Here is a 20,808-nt window from a genome sequence, read left to right as displayed (position 1 = left end):
AACACCACCGATACCATTAATTGAATTCAGAAGGTTCTCATGTAACTCAGGTGAAAAACTAATTCCTCTGCTTGATGCTGTTTTTAATCGTTTTTTTCTTTTTTTTTAATATGAAGCAGGGACTGCGAGATTAAGTCATATAGAACAACAGTAGGTTATTTGACACTGAAAAAGTTCTATATTGAAGGAATCATGCCCTCCTTTTCTTTTGTATTTTATATAGGGCCACACGTGGTACCTTAAATGATATAAGAGGTTTAAAAATAATCTGTTAAGAGTTGATTCTAGTCACAAACACATTCTTTAATATTTTTAAAAATTTACTGCTTATTAAAAGACATTTGCCAATAGTTGTGGCAAAGGCTATGAATATAAGATGGAGTCTCATTTATTCATGCACTTGTTCACCAAACATTCATTGTTTACCACATCAAGTGCTCAATACTGCTGTAGGCACTAGAGATGGAGAAACGGGGAGGGGGAGGGAAGGCCAAATAAAGGTCCTGTTCTCATGGCGTTCACTACTAAGGGGTTAGAGAGGCAATATACAAATAAAGGAAGTAAATGTGTAATATAACAGATGCTAAGTAGAAAATAAAATAGGGTAGGGGCCAAAGATGATGGGGAATTTTATAATGATTTGTCAAGGAAGCCACCCTGGTAAGGTGACAATTGAGCAGAGACTGAATGAAGTCAGGAATGAGCTACAGGAATATTGGGGAAAGAGAGTTCCAGGCAGAGGCAACAGCGACCAAAATATTTGCAATTTTCTAAAACGTACAACATGAATTTGAAAAACCTAGGCTTTCCAAAAGATCTGGAGGCTCTCCTGTAGCAAAGTTCTCTTTTCACTAAGCATATTTGACCACTCGAATCCTATGGACCTCCTGCTCCCCTGAACTTTTATGGCAGAACTTATAGTTTAACACATTTTTTGTTTGTTTGTTTGAGACAGAGTCTCACCCTGTTGTCCCAGGTAGAGTACAGTGGTGTCATCGTAGCTCACTGCAACCTCAGACTTCTGAGCTCAAATGGTCCTCCTGCCTTAGCCTCCTGAGTAGCTGGGACTATAGGAACATGCCGCCACGCTAATTTTTTTCTATTTTTGGTAGAGATGGGGTTTCACTCTTGCACAGGCTGGTCTTGAACTCCTTACCTTAAGTGATCCTCCTGCCTCGGCCTCCCAGAGTGCTAGGATTACAGATGTGAGCCACTGTGCCTGACCTAACATGCTGTTTTAGTCTTGTCTAGAGAAGTGGGTTATTGGACCTTAACTGGACTACAAACTTATGAGGATCATCATACTCTATACTATTTTTGACACTAACACCTCTATCCTGCATGTCCTAGTATTGAACATATGTTAGATCTTTAATAAAGATACTTGATTAGGCCGGGTGCGGTGGCTCACGCCTATAAACCTAGCACTCTGGGAGGCCGAGGCGGGCGGATTGGTAGAGGTCAGGAGTTCGAAACCAGCCTGAGCAAGAGCGAGACCTAGTCTCTACTATAAATAGAAAGTAAACTAATTGGTCAACTAATATATATAGAAAAAATTAGCTGGGCATGGTAGTGCATGCCTGTAGTCCCAGCTATTTGGGAGGCTGAGGCAGTAGGATTGCTTGAGCCCAGGAGTTTGAGGTTGCTGTGAGCTACACTGACGCCACGGCACTCACTCTAGCCTGGGCAACAAAGCGAGACTCTGTCTCAAAAAAAGGATACTTGATTAACCAAAGGCTGTGTATGCAAAATCATTTTTGATATAAAGATTTTTACTCGGGAATGTTCCCTTGTTAAAATTACCTAGGTGTAGTATGGAATTGCTACTAGGATCTAATATTTCCATTCCTACTGTATACACTTACCCTTAGATATAAGAAGCCTTACTTAAAAGGAGAAAAATATAACAAATGAGGAGATATAGTAAAAGACTTTATTCACAATAGAGAAATTTTACAAATATAATTTTTAAAAATTATGTGTCAATCTATTATGTTTCCCATTACATTAGAGATTTATATAAAGTTGGAAATGACAGAATGGATTTATGTACAAATCAAAACCATCAGCATAAAAAATGGGTAGTACACATGAAAGTCATTGCGTTCTGTAAATTGCCATATAACTAACATGTGTAATATTATTAATAATTGCACAAAGTATATCAAAAACATTGCATAAACACAAAATTAAGTGCTATTGTTCACCTTTCAGGATGTGAATACTTATATAAATTTAACTGCACATTTTTGTTGAAAATGAAAAAGTTTCTACTTAAAGATTTCTGTTGTTAAAATAATTAACACAAAATATAACTTTAATTTAGTTGCATCATCATAATATTAATCTCTTATCTGTTTAAATTTTTTGGTATGTTGGGACTTTTGTTTAAAAATCAAAGTTCCATAATTGCAAAAACTCTTGCCATTGAGACAGCAACATGTAGTACAGCTTCTTGTCTACTTATAACAGGACACAAAAGGTACATTATAGTGCAGTGTGTATACACAACCTGACGTTGATACTCTACCTGCTGCAGAAATACGTATCAGCTTGTGCTTTTTTAAAATAAATTGAAAAGCAAGAAAATGAATAATTACAATTGCTAGTCCAAGGACATTCACATAAAAATTATAATCTAAATACATATGGCCCAATTTTAGCATTTAACTTTTTATATTTTGCCTTAAAGTCCTGGGAACAAAGGGCTCTTGTTATCTATTCATTCATTAGGTGAGCTAAAGATATGAGAGGGTGAAGTAATTCTGGATCACAGAGACTCAGTAACATGGCAACATTGATGTACTGAAGAATCTTCTTCATTCACTAATTTTACTAATTTATTCTTTGACATATACCAATGTATAATATTGATAAAAAGAAAAAAAAAAGGCAGATCACACAGGTGGCCCTGTCAAAGGAAATCTTTTTAAACATTTTCAAAAGCTGAAATAGCTAAAAGTATTAAGTCTATCAAGATCTAAGAAAATAATTGTCTTAAAAATATCAGGTTGAACCATAGGAAACTACTGACATTGGACAGTTTTTAAACTACAAATGCAGCAATGTTATACGCTTTAGCTTAATCTATGTGGTTGCACTGATCTGTCTGACCACTCTAGGCTGAAAATTTAGATGGTGGTCAAAGTCTTTGAACTTCAGAATATGTATCATATTAGCCCTTTCATGTAAATATACATATAAAATGAACCAATATGATAAGAAAACATGAGGTGTCACCAAATCTACTCTTGGAAAAATCATTCATATTTCAAAATTGAATGCTTAGAAGAATCATATGACTATTTTGATCTACTGCAGAATTGTGGGGGTTGGGAGTGACCATTTCTATATGTTGCTTCTAAGTTGGGATCTCTATGTTGAATTTAACCAAACTAAATATACTGTATTCTTATTTGGCCTAAAAGTTTATTAGATTGTCTTTAACTGACCATGAATAAATGAATTGGTAAAGCTTTTTTCACAAAGTCAAATCCTGCTTTCATAAACGGAAATGAAATAATTTACTACATTTGAGAAAGGGCCTTTTTCAAATCTGAAAAATCAGAACCAAATGGAATGCTTTCTTTTCTCAAGAAAAAAATACAGATGAAATAAAAGCAAATGAGCTAAAAGCCATATGATATACTCACCCTCTTCTTACAGAGACCCAATTTATTCATATATTCAGTTAAAAGCAAAAGCTAATACATTAAAAGTTATACTATTTCTCTTTTAAAAAAATGTACTTCAGTGACAGAGTTTTGCAAAACTTGAGGGCTCACCTTGCTGAGTAGTAGGAAATGCAAAAAATTAATCATGCATGATCCAGAAATGACACAAGGCATTTACAGTAAAATTAACACATTCGCAAATTAGGAAACACTAATATAATTAACCAACAAAAATATATTGCAGTTTCGATGAAATGAGGTCTTCATGAGATAATCCTTTTGGAATGACTTTCTAATTTGAATTACAATGTGAGTGAAGTATTTTAGAAGACATTCTATCAAATAATGATAGACCCGCATAAAGAGGCTGTCACAGTTATAAGATCTGTCTCTTATGGATAGACAAACCAGATTAACATGATATTGAAAAAGAAAAGCTTTTTTAATATTTAATTTATTATTATGGCTTTTTGCAACATGGCAAAACATTACAGCTTAAAGCAGACATCATCTCCTCATAGAGGAGGAAAAAGTTTTGCAGTCAAATCAAATTATAATTAAGAGGTCATTACTATACCATTCTATTCAGTTTAATGATATTACACCTTCACCAGCTCCAGAGATAACAGATTATTTAAAAACAAAAAACAAACCAAAAAAAAAAGGTGGATCCACTGGCTGAATAATAAAGGATATAATAAGGAATTTAGGTCCATCTATGCCTATGATAATAAACATAAAAGACTGCAAAACAATTTAAGGACTCAGAATAATAATAGACCTATTAATAAAAGTTCATTATGTGCCTGATAACCAGGAAAGGAATTATTAAGGTATGCAGTGAAGGGAATGGAGCAGAGTAAAATATAAAATGTCTTGTTATTTCTCTTTGATTTCAACTTCCTTTTTATCCGTATGGAGTATAGGGAGAAGATGTGCCTCAGTATTGAAGATCCAGTGTTCCAGTGGAAGAAGATCGTCATCAGAAAATATTAAGTACAAATATCTGGTGAGAGAAATATGAGACTATGTCAGGCAGTAAAGACACAACAAAAACCACATTAATGTCTCCATTCATCTTATGGAGAACTGTGGACAACAGTCAAGTATATCAAAACCCTGAGTACATCCTCTCAGGATTTACTTGTGGAGTAAAGAAGCTTTTCTGTGCTTTGGTGTTAGTATACGAGAACCAAATAAAGCTGTCCCTAGTCATCAAGTCAGTAATTATTGAAAACACACCTGCAATTACTGCCATGTATGTAGAATGGCATTCTGAATCAGTCATACTTAATATTACTGAAATGTGTTCATGATAAAGACATCCGTAAGGAAGATCTGTCCAGGTAGCTCAGCCGCATAGTTTGAGGATAATTTCCACTTACTTTAGTGTCTCTGCCAGGAAGAAACTCTGCTGTACATCATCATAACTCTCACGATGGAGGTAAACATCCCTTAGGCCTGAATAGCCGCCATTTACTCTGCAGTGACTCTCCAGGGCCTAAATTACAAAGAGGAGCGAAAAAAAAAAAAGGTCACATTTCAGTAAACTGATTGTCACTAATTTTTATTAAACTGTCAAATGCAGATAAAATTGATTTTCAAAAAATTCTATTCAAATCCACTGAAAGCTTTTAACAGTTTTAGGTAAAAAATGTAAAAACCATAATCTATAAATGCAAATATTATAAAACATGAAAAGTCAAAAAACACATGGACAATATATCTTACCTAACTGGAAACATTTCTATATTTAGTTTTGGAATAATTTTTCACTGATTTCTACTCCTCCTATGGCCTACAGCAGGATTTGGTAAACTACAGACGACAGGCTAACTCCAACCTATTGTTTATTTTTGTAAATAAAATTGTATTGAACCACAGCCACACTCATTTGTTCATATATTGTCTGTGGTTGTTTGTCAACAATGGCTGAGTTGAGCAGATGCAACAGAGACTATATAGTTCCCAAGTCTAATACTGTCTGGCTCTTACACAAAAAGTTTGCTGACCCCTGGTCTATAGAGATTGTCATTGTCAACGGAGATTACAAACCACTGGTTGAAAAAGTGTACTGGACCAAAAACAGCTGCAACTATAATCAGAACATTTTATTTCTTGAAACTTGATTGCAAGGTACTAATTAGTGATATTGGTGACAGAGCTAAAAGAAGAAAATGAAAAGCAGTGAAAAATGTGGCCGGCGTCTACTAAAATATCTTTTTTCTTTTCTTTAGTCTGTATGGAAGAAGATGGGATGAACCCACTGACAACTATCTAGGGAGAAATGATCCTACATCTCTGGAGATGTCTGAGCATGAGCATTTCAAAAAGTCATGGGTTGGGCAGAGTGGGGATGAAAATTTAGGTGACAACAACAACTGCCTTCTACTTTGTCAAATGCCACTATGTTTACTGCTGTTTCTGGTTTTTTTTTTCCCAGAAGCCCATTTTATTTCTTTTGTTTATTTCTATTTTTCTTTATTTTTTTCCAGCTTTACTGATGTATGATTGACAAATAAAAATTGTATATATTTTAAGGTGTACAATGTGATGTTTTGATATACATATGTATACATTGAATACATATGTGAAATGACTGCCACAATCAAACTAATCAACATATCCATCACCTCACATCTGTGAGTTACTGTGAGTGTGTGTAGCGAGAACACTTAAGATCTACTCACACTCTATTATTAACTATAGTCACTGTGCTATATATCAGGTCTCCAGGACTTACTCATCTTATAACTGAAAATTCATACTCTTTCACCAATATCTCTCCTTCTCACATCATCTACCAGTCCCTGATAACCACCATTCTACTCTCTGTTACTGTGAGTTCAACTTTTTAAAATGATTTCTCTTGACTTTTTGATAACAGCCATTTTAACAGGTGTGAAGTAATATCTCACTGTGGCTTTGATTTACATTTCCCTGATGATTAGTGATACTCGGCATCTTTTCATATACCTGTTGGCCCCTTGTATATTGTCTTTGGGAAAATATCTATTCAGGTTTTTTGCCAATTTTTAAATTGGTTTTTTGTTGCTGTTGTTGTTGTCTCTTTTTTTTCTATTTAATTGTAAGAGTTCCTTATATACTTTGGATATTGACCCCTTATCAGATATACATTTTGCAAATATTTTCTCCCAGTCTGTAAGCTTCCTTTGGTTTAGTTGATTGTTCCCTTTGCTATACAGGAACTTTTTAGTTTTATGTAGTTCCATATGTTTATTTTTGCTTTTGTTACTTGTGCTTTTGCAAAATATCTAAACAATCATTGTTGAGGTCAATGTCAAGGAGCTTTTTTCTCAGTTTTTTCTTCTAGGAGATTTATGGTTTCAGTTCTTATGCTTAAGTTTTTAATTCATTTTGAGTTGGATTTCTGTGAAGTATTTGTATTTTGAAATTATATTTGCTGTTTTGCTGGTTACCAGCCATATTTACCTCTAGGAAAGTTATTTTCTGCTCAACACATGCTACTAATCCTACTGATTATATGGCCAAATAAAAATTTCCATTGTATAAAAATTGCCATCTGAAATCCAGTTCTAAGTCACAGACTGTGGAGAAAAATATCAGTTTAAGTCTAAAATCCTAATATATTTTATAATGAAATAAAGAAAATATAAACAAGATAAAGTTACTCTTAGTTTCTCATGTCTTTTTTGTTTATTTTCAGTTTTTCTTATGAATCCCAATTCTGTCCCTCTTTTTTTACATGCATAATTATATCTAGTTTTTCTCCCACTTAACCTATCAAGAAGATGGAAAGCATCGTCTTCTTTCACTTTTCTCAACCTTGCCATATTTGTTGAGAAAAATCTTAATTGGCTAGAAAAGAGTTTTGGAGGGAAATAAGGCTCTAAGAATGTGGAGCCCAGGAAGGAGGAGAGGAAGGCAAATACCAGCCATGGTTTCTCCTGAGCAGGGAGGCTGCACTGAGCTCAGCTTCCATCTGCAGATACTGATAATGAGGATATTGATTTTTCACATCAGGGCTGGAGGGCAGAAGGGAGAGAACAGGGGCTATGAGGAGAAGCATTTAATTACCAGGTTAAAGAAAATCTGACCAGCAGGCTACATGAATAAAGAAAATAAGGAAAATGCCTCATGATTTGGTACTTTTAAAAAGCTTCTGGGAAAATAAGAACAATTAACTTAAAAAGAAGCTTCGATTAAATTCTAAGTTGCAGACAATGTGCCAAAAGGGGGACAAGGCTGGAGATAGAAACTTTCAAGTCCTATTATTTTTCTCCTTCCTTCCTTTTTTGATAAAATGACTTTTTGATAAAAAGTCAAATACCAAATACATTGAATAGACAAACAATTATTTGTAAAAATGGGCAAAAAATAAGGATTTAGAAGAAATGGACAAGCTTGTTATGGAACATCATGAAACCCTGTTTCCAGACATTTCCTTAACTAGATTCTAACTACAAAACCTTTTCTTGGCTTTTCCTTTAATAGCTTTCATGATAAGCTATTGAGAAGGCCAGGCATGACAAAGGGCCACCCCTTCTCCCCACAGAAATTTCTGTAAGTTCCTTTTTTTGTTATAGAAAAACAGTTGCATTTCGGGTGGACAATGCCCAGTGGTCTTTCTTTCTAGTTTGCTCATCTCATTCTTGTTTCCCCATGAGTCCTCATAGGTTAAGCTATAGAAGTCAAGAATGCAATCAAAAATTTTGAGTGGGGAGCCAACTGCCAGCTTGAAGCCCCCTAATGGAGGCCTCAGAGACTCCTCATCTCAGACAGCATCCTTCTCAACGTGGGGTTGCAAGTGAAAATTAAACAAGATGAAAAAATGGCTAGCAAGGTGACAGGGGCTTTTCAGAGGTTTAGAGGCCTAGCTACCTTCATTTTTTGATGCTTTTGGAAAATTAAATTTTTTTTAAAAAAAAGGAAAACTGCCAAAGGATCTTTTTATCCCCTTCATGCCAAAAGTTTAAATTTTAAGACTTCAGAAATGGGAACCTGCGTACAAGTAGCTTTCCTGGGCCCTTATAATAGGCCCGGATTCTGGCCGGGCGTGGTGGCTCACGCCTGTAATCCTAGCACCCTGGGAGGCCAAGGCGGGCGGAATGCTTGAGGTCAGGAGTTTGAAACCAGCCTGAGCAAGAGCGAGACCCTGTCTCTACTATAAATAGAAAGAAATTAATTGGCCAACTAATATATATATATAAAATTAGCCGGGCATGGTGGCTCATGCCTGTAGTCCCAGCTACTCGGGAGGCTGAGGCAGCAGGATCACTTGGGCCCAGGAGTTTGAGGTTGCTGTGACCTAGGCTGACGCCACGGCACTTACTCTAGCCTGGGCAACAAAGTGAGACTCTGTCTCAAAAAAAAAATAGGCCCGGGTTCTGCCAGTATCCCCACAGTGGAAGCAGTCACACGTCTGTACAGCGCAGTCTGATCAGATCAGCAATCTACTACAATCTGATCTTGGGACTCTCAGCTTCTAGGCATACAGACCACCTTGATTTTGTATAAATTCTTATATTATTAATGACCATATGTGACTGGGATGTGCTAACAGCAGAGAACAGAATATCAGAATGTTTACGGCAACTGAAGCTCTAAATAAAGCATGAAAGACAAACCTGACCCCAAGTGATTGTACTCGGGGAGCAGGGAAGAAGTGTGTAAGCAGCATGAGTTATATCATAAGTCAGAAAGTTTTACTGAGAGGATGGAAAAGCATTCTCTCATCTACCAGATTAGATAAACAGCTGATCCATGGAGATTTCCAAGAATGAATCCCAAGGAATAATGCTACTAATGCCATTTGCTTGAGTTTGGTCTGAACTCAAGGGTAAAACACAGAGAACCAGGCACCATGAACATGTCAGAGTTTGGAAACAGGAACGGGGAAGACAAATCACTGTCTGAGAGTTAAAATGTCCATGTGGAAAAGTTTATGTTTAGAAGACCAAAGGAAAATGTCTCTGCAAAATAAAACTAAAAATAAAACCCCTCAAAATCCCTACATAAGGCTTATCCTCTACTGTGGACAAGCTCAGACATTATATAATCTATATGAATGTATATGTATAATTAATATTCTGATAAATCTCATACTGGAAATTATCAGATGTTTAGTTGGGAGGAATTTAGAATTCTTCATGACATTACTGAGAAAAAGCAAAAGAAATATCAGCTGTTATTTCTGTTAGGTGGACTTACAAGTGCTTCAATGCCTGTGATTAATGGATTTCTGTTAACCTCTGGAAGAAGTCTCTAGTGATGTACCGCTGGGTTATATGCTTTTTCATTATCTTATTCAACATTATTAAGAAGTTTAAGACACGGAAAGGTGGTTTTTCAAGTATACCAGGGAAAGAAGGCTGGGAAGGGAGTAATTTGTTAGAAGATAGGAAGGTGGCTTGTAAATCCTTTGCAAGCTGCAAGTATGGCTGAAACAAAGTACAGAACAAAACAGTTGTGACTCTACAGCAGCTAATGTAGTAGTTACATCTTCTGACCATAATTTTGATGTAAGCCAGAGGTTTGATAAAACTTATTAAAAGAACAAGTTGGACTATAGGCTGTGGGAAATCACACTGAGAAGTTTTTGAATCACATGGCTCAGCCCTGAAAGACCACAGCTGGAAACTACATCAGGAAAAGAAGGTGGAGGGGAAGGGCTGGCAGAATGTGCTGTAATCAGATAACTGAGGAGCCAAAATGCAGAAGAGAGAGAACCCCCTAATACTCTCATAACACAGAACTCTGTAAATTCTGGCTTCAAAAGGACTAACTTTTTAACACCATCAGCCATTAAAGAGTAGAATGAATGACTTCATTAGGTAGTACATTCTCCTTTGCTGCAAGGTGTCTGCATTGATGAGGAACAGCCACTTGGCAGAGATGGAGAGGAGGTCTTGTCTTTGAGTAGAAGCCTAGAGGAGGTGATTTTTAAGATTCCCTATGTTTTAGATGGGTTCTCTTAAAAACAGAACAAGAGAAAAGGGTTGGATGCAGGAATTTTATTGGGGAGGTGATATCAGCAAGTGAGTGAGTGGGGAAAGTGAAACAGGGAGAGAAGAGCCAATGAAATACATTGAGTAGGTTACAGCTGTGTGCAACGGGCTGGCTGCCGCTGGAAACCCCCTGGAACCATGGAGCCTGCCCTGCAGAATTATGCTTGAAAGAAGGAAGACTAGGACAGTTATCCATCAAATCCAAAACCTCATTAGCTGAGTGCTGCCACTGAGGCTGTTAAGTCCTCCACACTTCCAGACCATAGCCAGCTGCCTGGTAAAAAGTTCTTCCACCTTCTTCTCCTGACAAGGTTTCAAGCTGTGGTCTTGCGTCTGAGTCAGACGGGCGAGAAACACTGGGCTGGGGGTGGGAGCTGCCGGCCTGAAGGGCACTGTCACTTGGGCTGCCACTGAAACCCAGAGGGCTACGAGGAGGTAACACAGGGAAAAGAAAATGTTGCCATGCCTTCTAAGTCTAGGATTTTTGTGCTTTTAAAAGGGCAACAGTCCCCAGCATTCCTTGCTATAGCTCAGATTATAGCAGAAGTTTCTAGTAGCAAAAACAGGGGGGAACACTGTGTTGTGACACAGGGAAACAATTTCACATCATACATTATGCTAAAGAGTTGACAAGAGATAAAAATCGTAACACATAAAACCAACCTTATTATTTCACAGAGAAATAATTCCCCTGAAGAATCAAGCAAAACCACTTAGCAAGAGATTTACTTCCCATTTTTGATCACTTCTCTGTCATGCATTTGCACATTTTAACATCTATAAAATTGGCATGTCAAAATTTAATTGGCAGTGTTATTCTTTCTCAGTGGTATATAAAATAATGATGCTTCTTCCAAATTACGGTGTTTTAGATTTGATGAATATGTTATTCCTGATATTTTCAACTTAAACTGTTATTTAATTCATATAAAATAATGGTGCTTCTTCCAAATTATGGTGTTTTAGATTTGATGAAATACATTATTCCTGATATTTTCATCTTAAACTGATACTCAATTCCTTTGCTGGCCAATTCAAGACCAAAATAATTCCCTTTCACCAAAGCTTAGATGAACCTCAATTTTACCATATGTTTTTCAGAGAAAAAAAACAGAAATTTAAAGAAATTTCAATTACTACTGATGAAATGTAATTAGAAAAACTGTGCAAAAAAGAAAAAAGAGGCCCAAGGAATCACTGTTACTTGAAATGACTGATGATTAATGATAAGGCACACACTAAATGAAGAGAGTAATAAGCAAGATTCATGAATGGCTTCCTAAGATATTAGTTAAATTTTACACAAAGGCAATATTCATTTTAGATTTCCTGAGAGTAGTCATTCCTAATGAACAGTTTTTAAAGATAGCTAACTTTCTAACAAAGAGTGCCAGAGAATGAAAGAGTGTAATTAAAGCATTTGCTTGTGCTTATCCCCTGAATTCCCTGCCACTCCTTCCAGGATAAGTCTGATAAGCAGACAGACGCTGTTTGCTGCACATCCTGGAGAGCGCCTCCCTGGCAGCCAGCACACAGCGTGCACTAGCTTAGTGTAGGAAGAATGCACCACCCTCTCGGAAGAGACTCCAGAGGTGACAGGCCATTGCCACACCACACTGGGCATATGGAAAGCGTATAGATTTTCACAGAAACCTGAGACTCCCGAAGGAATATCCTTATACAAACAAAGTAATTCTTCTATAAGTTTTTTTCTAAAAGTTACATCTAAGTAGCTAGTTTACTCTCAGTAAAAGCACATACTAGCATTTTTAAAGCCCAGAGACTAATAGATAAAAACCATGTAGTGTTTTTTGATCCAGACAACACAGGTGAATATCGCCAAGTTGCCATAATACCTTGTGGAATTAAGAGATCATTATTTCTATAGTCTTGCAAACTTAATTTTATGGTATGCCTTTCTAGATATCTCCTTCAATATCCAAGTCTACTAGCAGGTATATTTATGTCACTGTTACATAAAGCAAAGCTAATGCTAAGGATATAGAATGACTTAACTGAAAACACACAGTCCTGAGTAGAAAAAAATTCTAGTAAAAGCTTTAAAAATTATAGAAAAGTCAGTATGCCAGATTTATGGGTATCATTGATCATTTTTTCCTAAGACATTTATCTATAAGAAACATACACAAGTTAAAACATCACCTCCACAGCTTCCCAGGCCCATTTCCTGTACTTTGGATCGTGAGTCAGTCGCCACATATACATGTAGGTCTCGACGACTTCTGGCCGTAAGATGTAGTATTTTTCATTTTGCCTTGTAGCAATGGCTTCAACACCGCCGTCAAATCTGAAAGCTTCTGGTCCCAGTTTCATAACTAGAGGATGTGCAAAGGAGAACAAAGGTTGCTGTCTTGGACAATGCTTAGTGCCTGTAACTTAAATGAAACTAGAAAGCACAGGCTTCCCTCAGTATCTGTGGGGGACTGATTCCAGGACTCCCAGTGGATACCCAAACCTGAGGATGCTCAGCCTAGTCCCTTATATAGAATGCTGCAGTATTTGCATATAACCTATACATATCTTTCCATATATGCTAAATCATCTCTAGGTTACTTATAATACTTAATACAGTGTAAATGCTATGTAAATAGTTATACTGTATTGTTTAAGGAATAATAAGAAAAAAAGTCTGTACATGTTCAGTACAGATGCAATCATCCATTTTTTTTTTTTAAACAGACAGGGTTTTGCTATGTTGCCTAAGCTCCCTTTGTACTCCTGGGCTCGAGGGACCTCTTGCTTTGATCTCCCGAGTAGCTGGGACTACAGGCACATGCCACCATGCCCAGCATGGCCGTCCATTTTTTTAAAGAATATTTTTGATCCACAGTTGGCTGAATCTGTAGATGTAGAACCCAGGGATATGGAGGTCTGACTGTACTTAACATTCAAAAGAGATACTAAGGCAATCATTTTAAGGAATAGTTATAAACATCATAGAATATATAACGTTCACTGTACTTTTAAAATTTAGTCATCTAAAAGAGACCATTTTAGAACATAGTAACAATTTTTTTTCTATTTTCATTTAACCCTCATTTACTTGGTGCCCAACAGGTAGGTACAAGGTACCACGAGACATCTTTTCAGTTAGTAGGAAACTCAGTGGTTGACAATTCTAAGTCATTTTGTCACAAAAGGCTAGTTATTTAATCTTTGTGTTTCAAATTCCTATTTTGTAAGAAGGGAGCCAGACTCATACTATTTCATGAGGATACAGTGAAGATTAACGTTTTATTAAATGCTAAGTTTCTTTTCGCACTGGGACGGAGACCCTTATTCAATGTTTATCTGGCAAAAGCAGAGGTCACTAAATTAGGCTGGCTTAACCCTGGATTTTTGTTTCTTGGCAAACTAAGGGGTAGATATTTTTTAGGTAAAAAAGGCCTTGCCTTTTAAAGTAAGAATACGAATTCCTGTAAGATATTAATCATGATCATCCAGTTTCATAGGCACAGTGGATATTCTTTTGATGGCAGCAATGACAAAGTTCCTTACTGAATAAAATGAAAGCATGTGGGATTAGACTGTAAATGAAGAATAGCAGGTACTCACATGTGCGATTATAAGACTCATGACAGGTACCAGCAATTTCAGCCCCGAGTTCAAGGTAGTGTTGAGCCAGGCCTTCGGGAGCTCCGTCAGCCCCGAGCGCAAACATGCCCCCAGCGAAGCAGGTCAGGTGGCCCATCTTGTGCTCCAGGAGGCCTCCTTTCCACTCTGCGATGTAAGTGAGACCGCTGCTAGACTTGCGGATCAAGTGAGTCTCAATGGCCTAAAACAAAAACAAAAACAAAACGTATTTTTAAAAAAATTTTGTAATCTCATCTCAAATTTATGCTAAAAACATAGTCAGCATTAAAAAAATAAAGAACAAAACATGACTCACAATTTGAATTTGGTGTTACAAATCCAATTCAACCTGAAATTTTATGCTATCGATTTCTGTATTCTTCCTCTAGTCTATGCCTTGTTTGGTTAGTTAGAATTAACGTTACTGGGTCAGCCCAGTTGGTTTTGCTTGGTTCCATGACCAAACACTGGTATTCCTTGTACCCAGAAGCTGCCTCCTTCTCTAAGGCCACTGGTGCAGTGGAAATAGTTGCTTTAGTGCATTTTCATTTTCACAAATGGAGAAACAACGCAAAGCCCAGGCCCTAATGTGGATGAAGAACAGAGCATATTTGTGTATGAGATGCAGGCTGGTGGCATTACTGTTCCTTTCATTTCCTTAGGCTCTGAGGGTGGCAAAACAGAGTGGCAAAGAGGAGCTGTTCTGGAGTCAGACTACTTGGCTTCAAATTCCAGCTCTGACACTCTCTGTAATTTGTGGGCATGGGTAATTTGCTTACTATATCCCTAAATCTCAGCATCCTTATCCATAAAATGGGAATCACAGTATCTCCTAAGAGGCCTCTGCAATATTTTCATTATAAAGCAGTCAAGTACTGTAAGTGGTAGTTGATAAAGGTCATTTATCACTATCATTTACATCTGCAATGGGTAACACTGAATCATCTTTCTTCCTAATAATTCTATTAAAAAATAAACTAGTGGCTCATGCCTATAATCCCAGTGGCACTTTGGGAGGCTGAAGTAGGAGGACTGCTTGAGGCTTGGAGTTCAAGACTAGTCTGGGAAATAGTGAGATCCTGTCTCTACAAAAAATACTAAAAAAATTAGCCTGGCATGGTGGCTCATGCCTGTAGTCTCAGCTACTTGGGAGGCTGAGGCAGGAGGACACTTGAGCCCAAAAGTTTGAGGTGGCAGTGAGCTATGATTATGCCACTATAGTCTAACCTGGGGAACACAGTGAAATCCTATCTCATTAAAAAAAAAAAAAAGGTCACTAGTCTGTAGTAAAAAAAAAAAAAAAAAGAATAAAGATCTTTACATTCGGGAGAAATGATCATGTTTACAAAAATGATTTAGAAAACATCTTTTATTTCTGTCCCAGGAATATTGGTATTATTTTAAACTAGACAGAGAAATAAAATAAGCCTTATACTTTAAAAAGCAAAAATGAAGTGTGTTTCAGATTACCAATTTCCAATTACTCTAACAGAAAATGCTTACCTCTTCCCCCCTGCCCAATTACTTCATAGTAGGAAATAGGATATGACTGTGTCTACACCTAGACACTGCTATCAAAAAAGAGGAATTTTTAGGAACAGTAGACACAGAAAAAACTTGTAATAGAGAAGAATGAATGAAAATGAATATACAAGCAGATAAAGCCTTTCTTACCTTTATTAGAAAGAAACAGATGAAACCAATATAGTAAAAAATAAATGAACATACTACTGTGCTCATTAACTGTGGTTAAGCTAATTTTATTGATGGTTTAGTTATTACATTAATATTTCATTCTTATTTAATGCAACTGAACATGCTATTTACACATCTCATAACACAAACTGCAATAAAATCCTTCAAGCAGATACTGTTCATCACCCAAGAAATTATACTTTCTACATGGCAAGAGTAACAGCTTCTGAGCATGACTTAAAGAAAGAGTATTACCCTGTTATGGATCCTAAATGAAATACTATGTTATTTTTGGCATGATTCTGACCAAGCTGCTACTTCTCAATATGAACTACAGTGAGATTCCAAGACCTTCAAAGCAACTGTTTTGTGTGGCCATGGGAAAATGTAAATAAATACAAAGAAGGATAAATGGTATTTAGTGGCTCTCAAAAACTGTGTCAAGGCTCAGAGAATTAAGTAGGAAAAAAAGACCACTATATATATTGTGATTTCATCCTTATATTTGAAAAAAAAATTGTTTCATGAAGGCGTTAGAATCCGAAATGTCTGATAAATCGCCTGCCCAGGTATCATTCACCACTGTGGATTCTTCATGTAGTCTCCAGTTAGGGCCATGATAGCCAGCTGAAAGCTCAAAGTATTTTGTTATCAAATCAACCAAAGAAAACATAACACTCTGGGATTAAATGCTCTCCAAAATCCACTTGAAGCTGGTGCTGGGTAACCATATTTCCAGTAACTCAGCTACCCAGAACAATAATGTAGGGCATCCAATCCTTGATTATGATGATCTTTTAAAGTACAACTTAGCAGAAAGAAACTTTGCTATATAAAACATCACTGCTTCTCAAATTAGAAATTGTAGCTTTGCTTTCTGAGTTGAAAATATACAATGGATTGAAAATTAGTTTCTACTATTAAGAGAAATGGGAAACACTTTGACTTCATTTGTTCTTAATGGATTTTCCTATCAATGATTTATCTAAACACAATACGCTAAAAGTTGTGTGGGTATTGTTTGAGAAATTGGGGGAAAATATTTCAAAGAATATTTTAAAGCTGCTTTTCTAGTAACATCAAAATCTCAGAGGGCCACTTTCATAGAATAATTAAAATGTCTGCCAGTATGGTAATTAGAAGATGACAGAAGGGAAACCGTAATATATGGAGAAGAGTTCCCTAGGTTAAACCTGAAACCTCATAGGAATGAGGAAAAATAAACCAGGAAAATGCTTCATGGATAATATCCTAGTTTGCTGTTGATGTTCATGACATGCCTTGATAAAGCTATGCCAAACGAAGGCACATGTTCTAACTAAGGTGCTCTGGTTCCTCTATGTGAAGTAGCCAAGACTTGTAATGTGCTTTGCTTAGTGAAGCTCCCAATTGATGAGGAAACCAAATTAATACTCAATCTAGGCTGCATTCATACTTAAATAAATCAGCCTATGTCAAAATGACCCAGATCTCTTGTTAGAAAGACTAATTTTGCAGTGATTAATCAGTGGGATTACAAATTTCCATGTTTTTCTATGAATTATTATTTTTGATTATAAAAAATTTCTAAGCAGTCAAGAAAAAGGTCAATTTTCTGAGGACTTAACTACAACTTTACAAAACTGTTTGAGAAGCCTTGATAATAATTATTAATGAATTGTGGGAGTTCCAACGTAAAATACTTATCAATCACAAAGGCACCTGATTCTGCTAATAAATTTTGTTCTTGTAAAGCTGGGTACAAGTTCGATAATATATACAATAATTTTCTTCTTATTTACTTTCTAATTTTATTTTCATTTTTGATTGAGGCTTAATTGGAGGTTTTCCTTAGTTTATTCTTACAATGGCCACCTCCTATAGACTTTGCTAAGTAGTTTCAAAGTTACCAATTGTAAATAAAAATGTCAAGGTAGTATGGAATTTCTTCTTCACAAATAAATCCATAGTGGTGAAGCAAAAAGGACAGGTGTTGACACAAATTTTAGTCTCGATTTTGGTTTCACACTTAATCTCTCTGAGGTTCAGCAACCTTCTCTGTAAAATTGGGTGAGTAATATCTAAAGTACTGTGAGAAAAAACAAAAACCAAAAAAACTCCTAAAAACAACATACTTAAAGGATCTACCTAACGCTGCTTAGCACACAGGAAATAATTCAATACATATTTGCCACCTTTCATTCCTCTTCCATTATAAAGAATCGCTGACAACTATTAATGATCTTCTCTTAAATACTAGTTTGTTCAGATTTATATATGTGGATCTTCTTAGAGTACTGTCTATCTCTGGAGACAAGTTTACTTCACATGGAGGTAGCCACTGGGAGAGACTGTCCGTAATCTTAGGCAATTTTAACTTAGTTAATATTTAGAACACAAATTCAGGATTTTTTTCCTCCATAATTTTAATTGTGCTTTTAAGGAGAGAACTAATATTCATGAAAGAAGAATACCTCTTTTTTCAGCTACGTGACTCCTAACTGAGGTTTAAGCCATGTATTTAATAAAAAACTTTTAACTTTGCTATGAGAAATTGACACATCAAGTGTGATTACTATTGTTATAATTTTATTAGCATATATTGAACTCTACCTAACTCGAAATATTTTATAACCCGCTCATGTAGTATTCCATATTTTTATTAAAGCTTGATTAATATGCAAGTTGTAAGTTAGAGCTGAGTGACAAAGATGATTTAAATATTGGGTTACCTGAACAGCATCAAAATACATCTTCTTAGCTTCTAGATCTGTCTTGTCAGACATTAACCATGCCTTTAGCAAATATTCATAAAAGCTGTCTCCAAGTCCTCCAACTGATACATGATCTGGAAAGAGAGGGAAATGAATTTTAGAGTGATCCAGCTTTTAATTCAGATAATGCAGCAAAATCACATTAGCGACGAGAATGCAACACCCCATGTCAACTGCATCTCAATGTTGCATTTAAATTCCAACAAATCTCTTATTTTCAGAAACATATTCTGAAATGAGCAGATGGGCTGTTAACTAATGTGATATACTCTAAATAATTACCAGAGTAGTTTTGCAAACATGAAGATAAAAGATATGTAATCACCCTAATTCTAAAAATCAGGTTCTCTAGTAGAAAATACCAAACCAAAATGTTCCTCAGTATTTTTTTAAATAAATTGTTATTTGCTTTAGTTCTGAATACTATAAAATTCTATCAAAGTTATCAGTATTAGCAAATCTTTAAAAAACATGGCTTGCAATACATAAAACTAGAAGCTCTTCAGGTTCTTGCCTTTATTATTATTATTTGGTAAGTATTCTAGTGTTACCACCTGAAGGGCCAAAAACTAATGGGGTGGGAGCAGTCCAAAAGAAGATAGGGCAGATGAAGTTTTTCCTTCTAAACTCCATTCCTACCATCTTCCCAAACTGCCATTTGTTAAGCCAGATCCATTACAGGAATTACGAACAATCTTGCAGCTGTAGGATAGGTATCCTTATTTTAAAAGTGAGAAAAGGCCGGGCGCGGTGGCTCACGCCTGTAATCCTAGCACTCTGGGAGGCCGAGGCGGGCGGATTGCTCAAGGTCAGGAGTTCAAAACCAGCCTGAGCGAGACCCCGTCTCTACCATAAAAATAGAAAGAAATTAATTGGCCAACTAATATATATAATATAAAATCAGCCGGGCATGGTGGCTCGTGCCTGTAGTCCCAGCTACTCGGGAGGCTGAGGCAGGAGGATTGCTTGAGCCCAGGAGTCTGAGGTTGCTGTGAGCGAGGCTGACGCCACGGCACTCACTCTAGCCTGGGCAAGAAAGCGAGACTCTGTCTCAAAAAAAAAAAAAAAAAAAAAGTGAGAAAAATGAGGCTGAGAGAGGCCAGCTGAGATTATAGTGTTGGCAAATGCCATCTGACTCCAGAACCCACACAGGGTCTCATGTTTGGATCTGCCTGCTCTCTACTATATAACACTAAACGTATTCCTTTGCTTACTGCTTGAATTAATACCTTTATTTTTCAAGCATGTTTGCTTCCAAAAACAGACATGCAATCTATTTGAAACATTGTTCCTGGCATTCAGAAAATCTGAGCCTTCACAAGACAGCCTTTTTAAGTTTCATACCTTAAAACTAATTTTAGTTATCTAGTTTCAAAAATAAAACCTTTACTTGTTTTAATTCCATACTTACAAGTATGGAATTACTTACAAAAGTAAGTCACTATTTATGCAGCTACCAAGACACCTTTTCGCCTGATGCCTACCCACTAACTGCACTTGGCTGTTGACATGGGCACCTAAAACAGAACAGGTTGAAACATAATTCATTATCTTTCCCCCTCAACCTTATCTTCTGCTCTGGTCTCCATCTTCCTCTCTGCACATGTTAGAAATCGGGCAGTCATTCTATACTTCTCTCTCTCACTCCCATATCCAATGAGTTATCAGAGTCCACTTATCTTACTCCCTGTATATATCTCTTGAACCGACCTATGCCTCTCCATTCTCACCAACAGGATCCTGGCTCAAGCCACCACTAGCTCCTGCCTCTGAGTCTGCAGTGGCCAATTATCCGGTTCCTGCTTTCACTCTCACAGCATGTGCGATTTCAATTTAAACTAATTAAAATTAAATAAAAAATTCCATTCCTTGGTTATACTAGTGCTCAGTAGCTAGATGTGGCCCTAGATGTTGGTAGTGCCACTCCAACATTTTCCCACATTAATGTCAGAGTAACTCTCTTAACATGTGAATTTGATCACTCCTTCCTTGAAATTCTTTAATGCTGGGTCTTTGGAGACCTGGGATGTTCCGCAAGATCTCCGGTCTTCTCTACAGCATCATTCTTGCTCCACGTGCTCTCTACTTGCTTGCTACACAGCC

At 36.6% G+C, this 20,808-nt stretch overlaps 1 protein-coding gene across 1 annotated transcript in view; it reads right to left on the bottom strand.

Annotated features, from left to right (window-relative positions):
• Positions 1–1,919: 1,919 nt before the first annotated feature.
• Positions 1,920–20,808, bottom strand: part of MAN1A1 (mannosidase alpha class 1A member 1) — a 169,417-nt gene continuing 150,528 nt past the window's right edge. Inside the window, exons 9-13 of the mRNA XM_012739118.2 lie at positions 18,664–18,779; positions 14,240–14,459; positions 12,827–12,999; positions 5,060–5,175; positions 1,920–4,680 (exon numbers count right to left, since the gene is read on the bottom strand). Coding sequence (XP_012594572.1) covers positions 4,554–4,680; positions 5,060–5,175; positions 12,827–12,999; positions 14,240–14,459; positions 18,664–18,779 — 752 coding nt within the window. The 3' untranslated portion in view covers positions 1,920–4,553. The remainder of the gene's footprint in view (positions 4,681–5,059; positions 5,176–12,826; positions 13,000–14,239; positions 14,460–18,663; positions 18,780–20,808) is intronic.

Source organism: Microcebus murinus, chromosome 5 (genome assembly GCF_040939455.1).
Source record: "Microcebus murinus isolate Inina chromosome 5, M.murinus_Inina_mat1.0, whole genome shotgun sequence".
Lineage (NCBI taxonomy): Eukaryota > Metazoa > Chordata > Mammalia > Primates > Cheirogaleidae > Microcebus > Microcebus murinus.
This window is presented reverse-complemented; position numbering and strand designations above follow the sequence as displayed.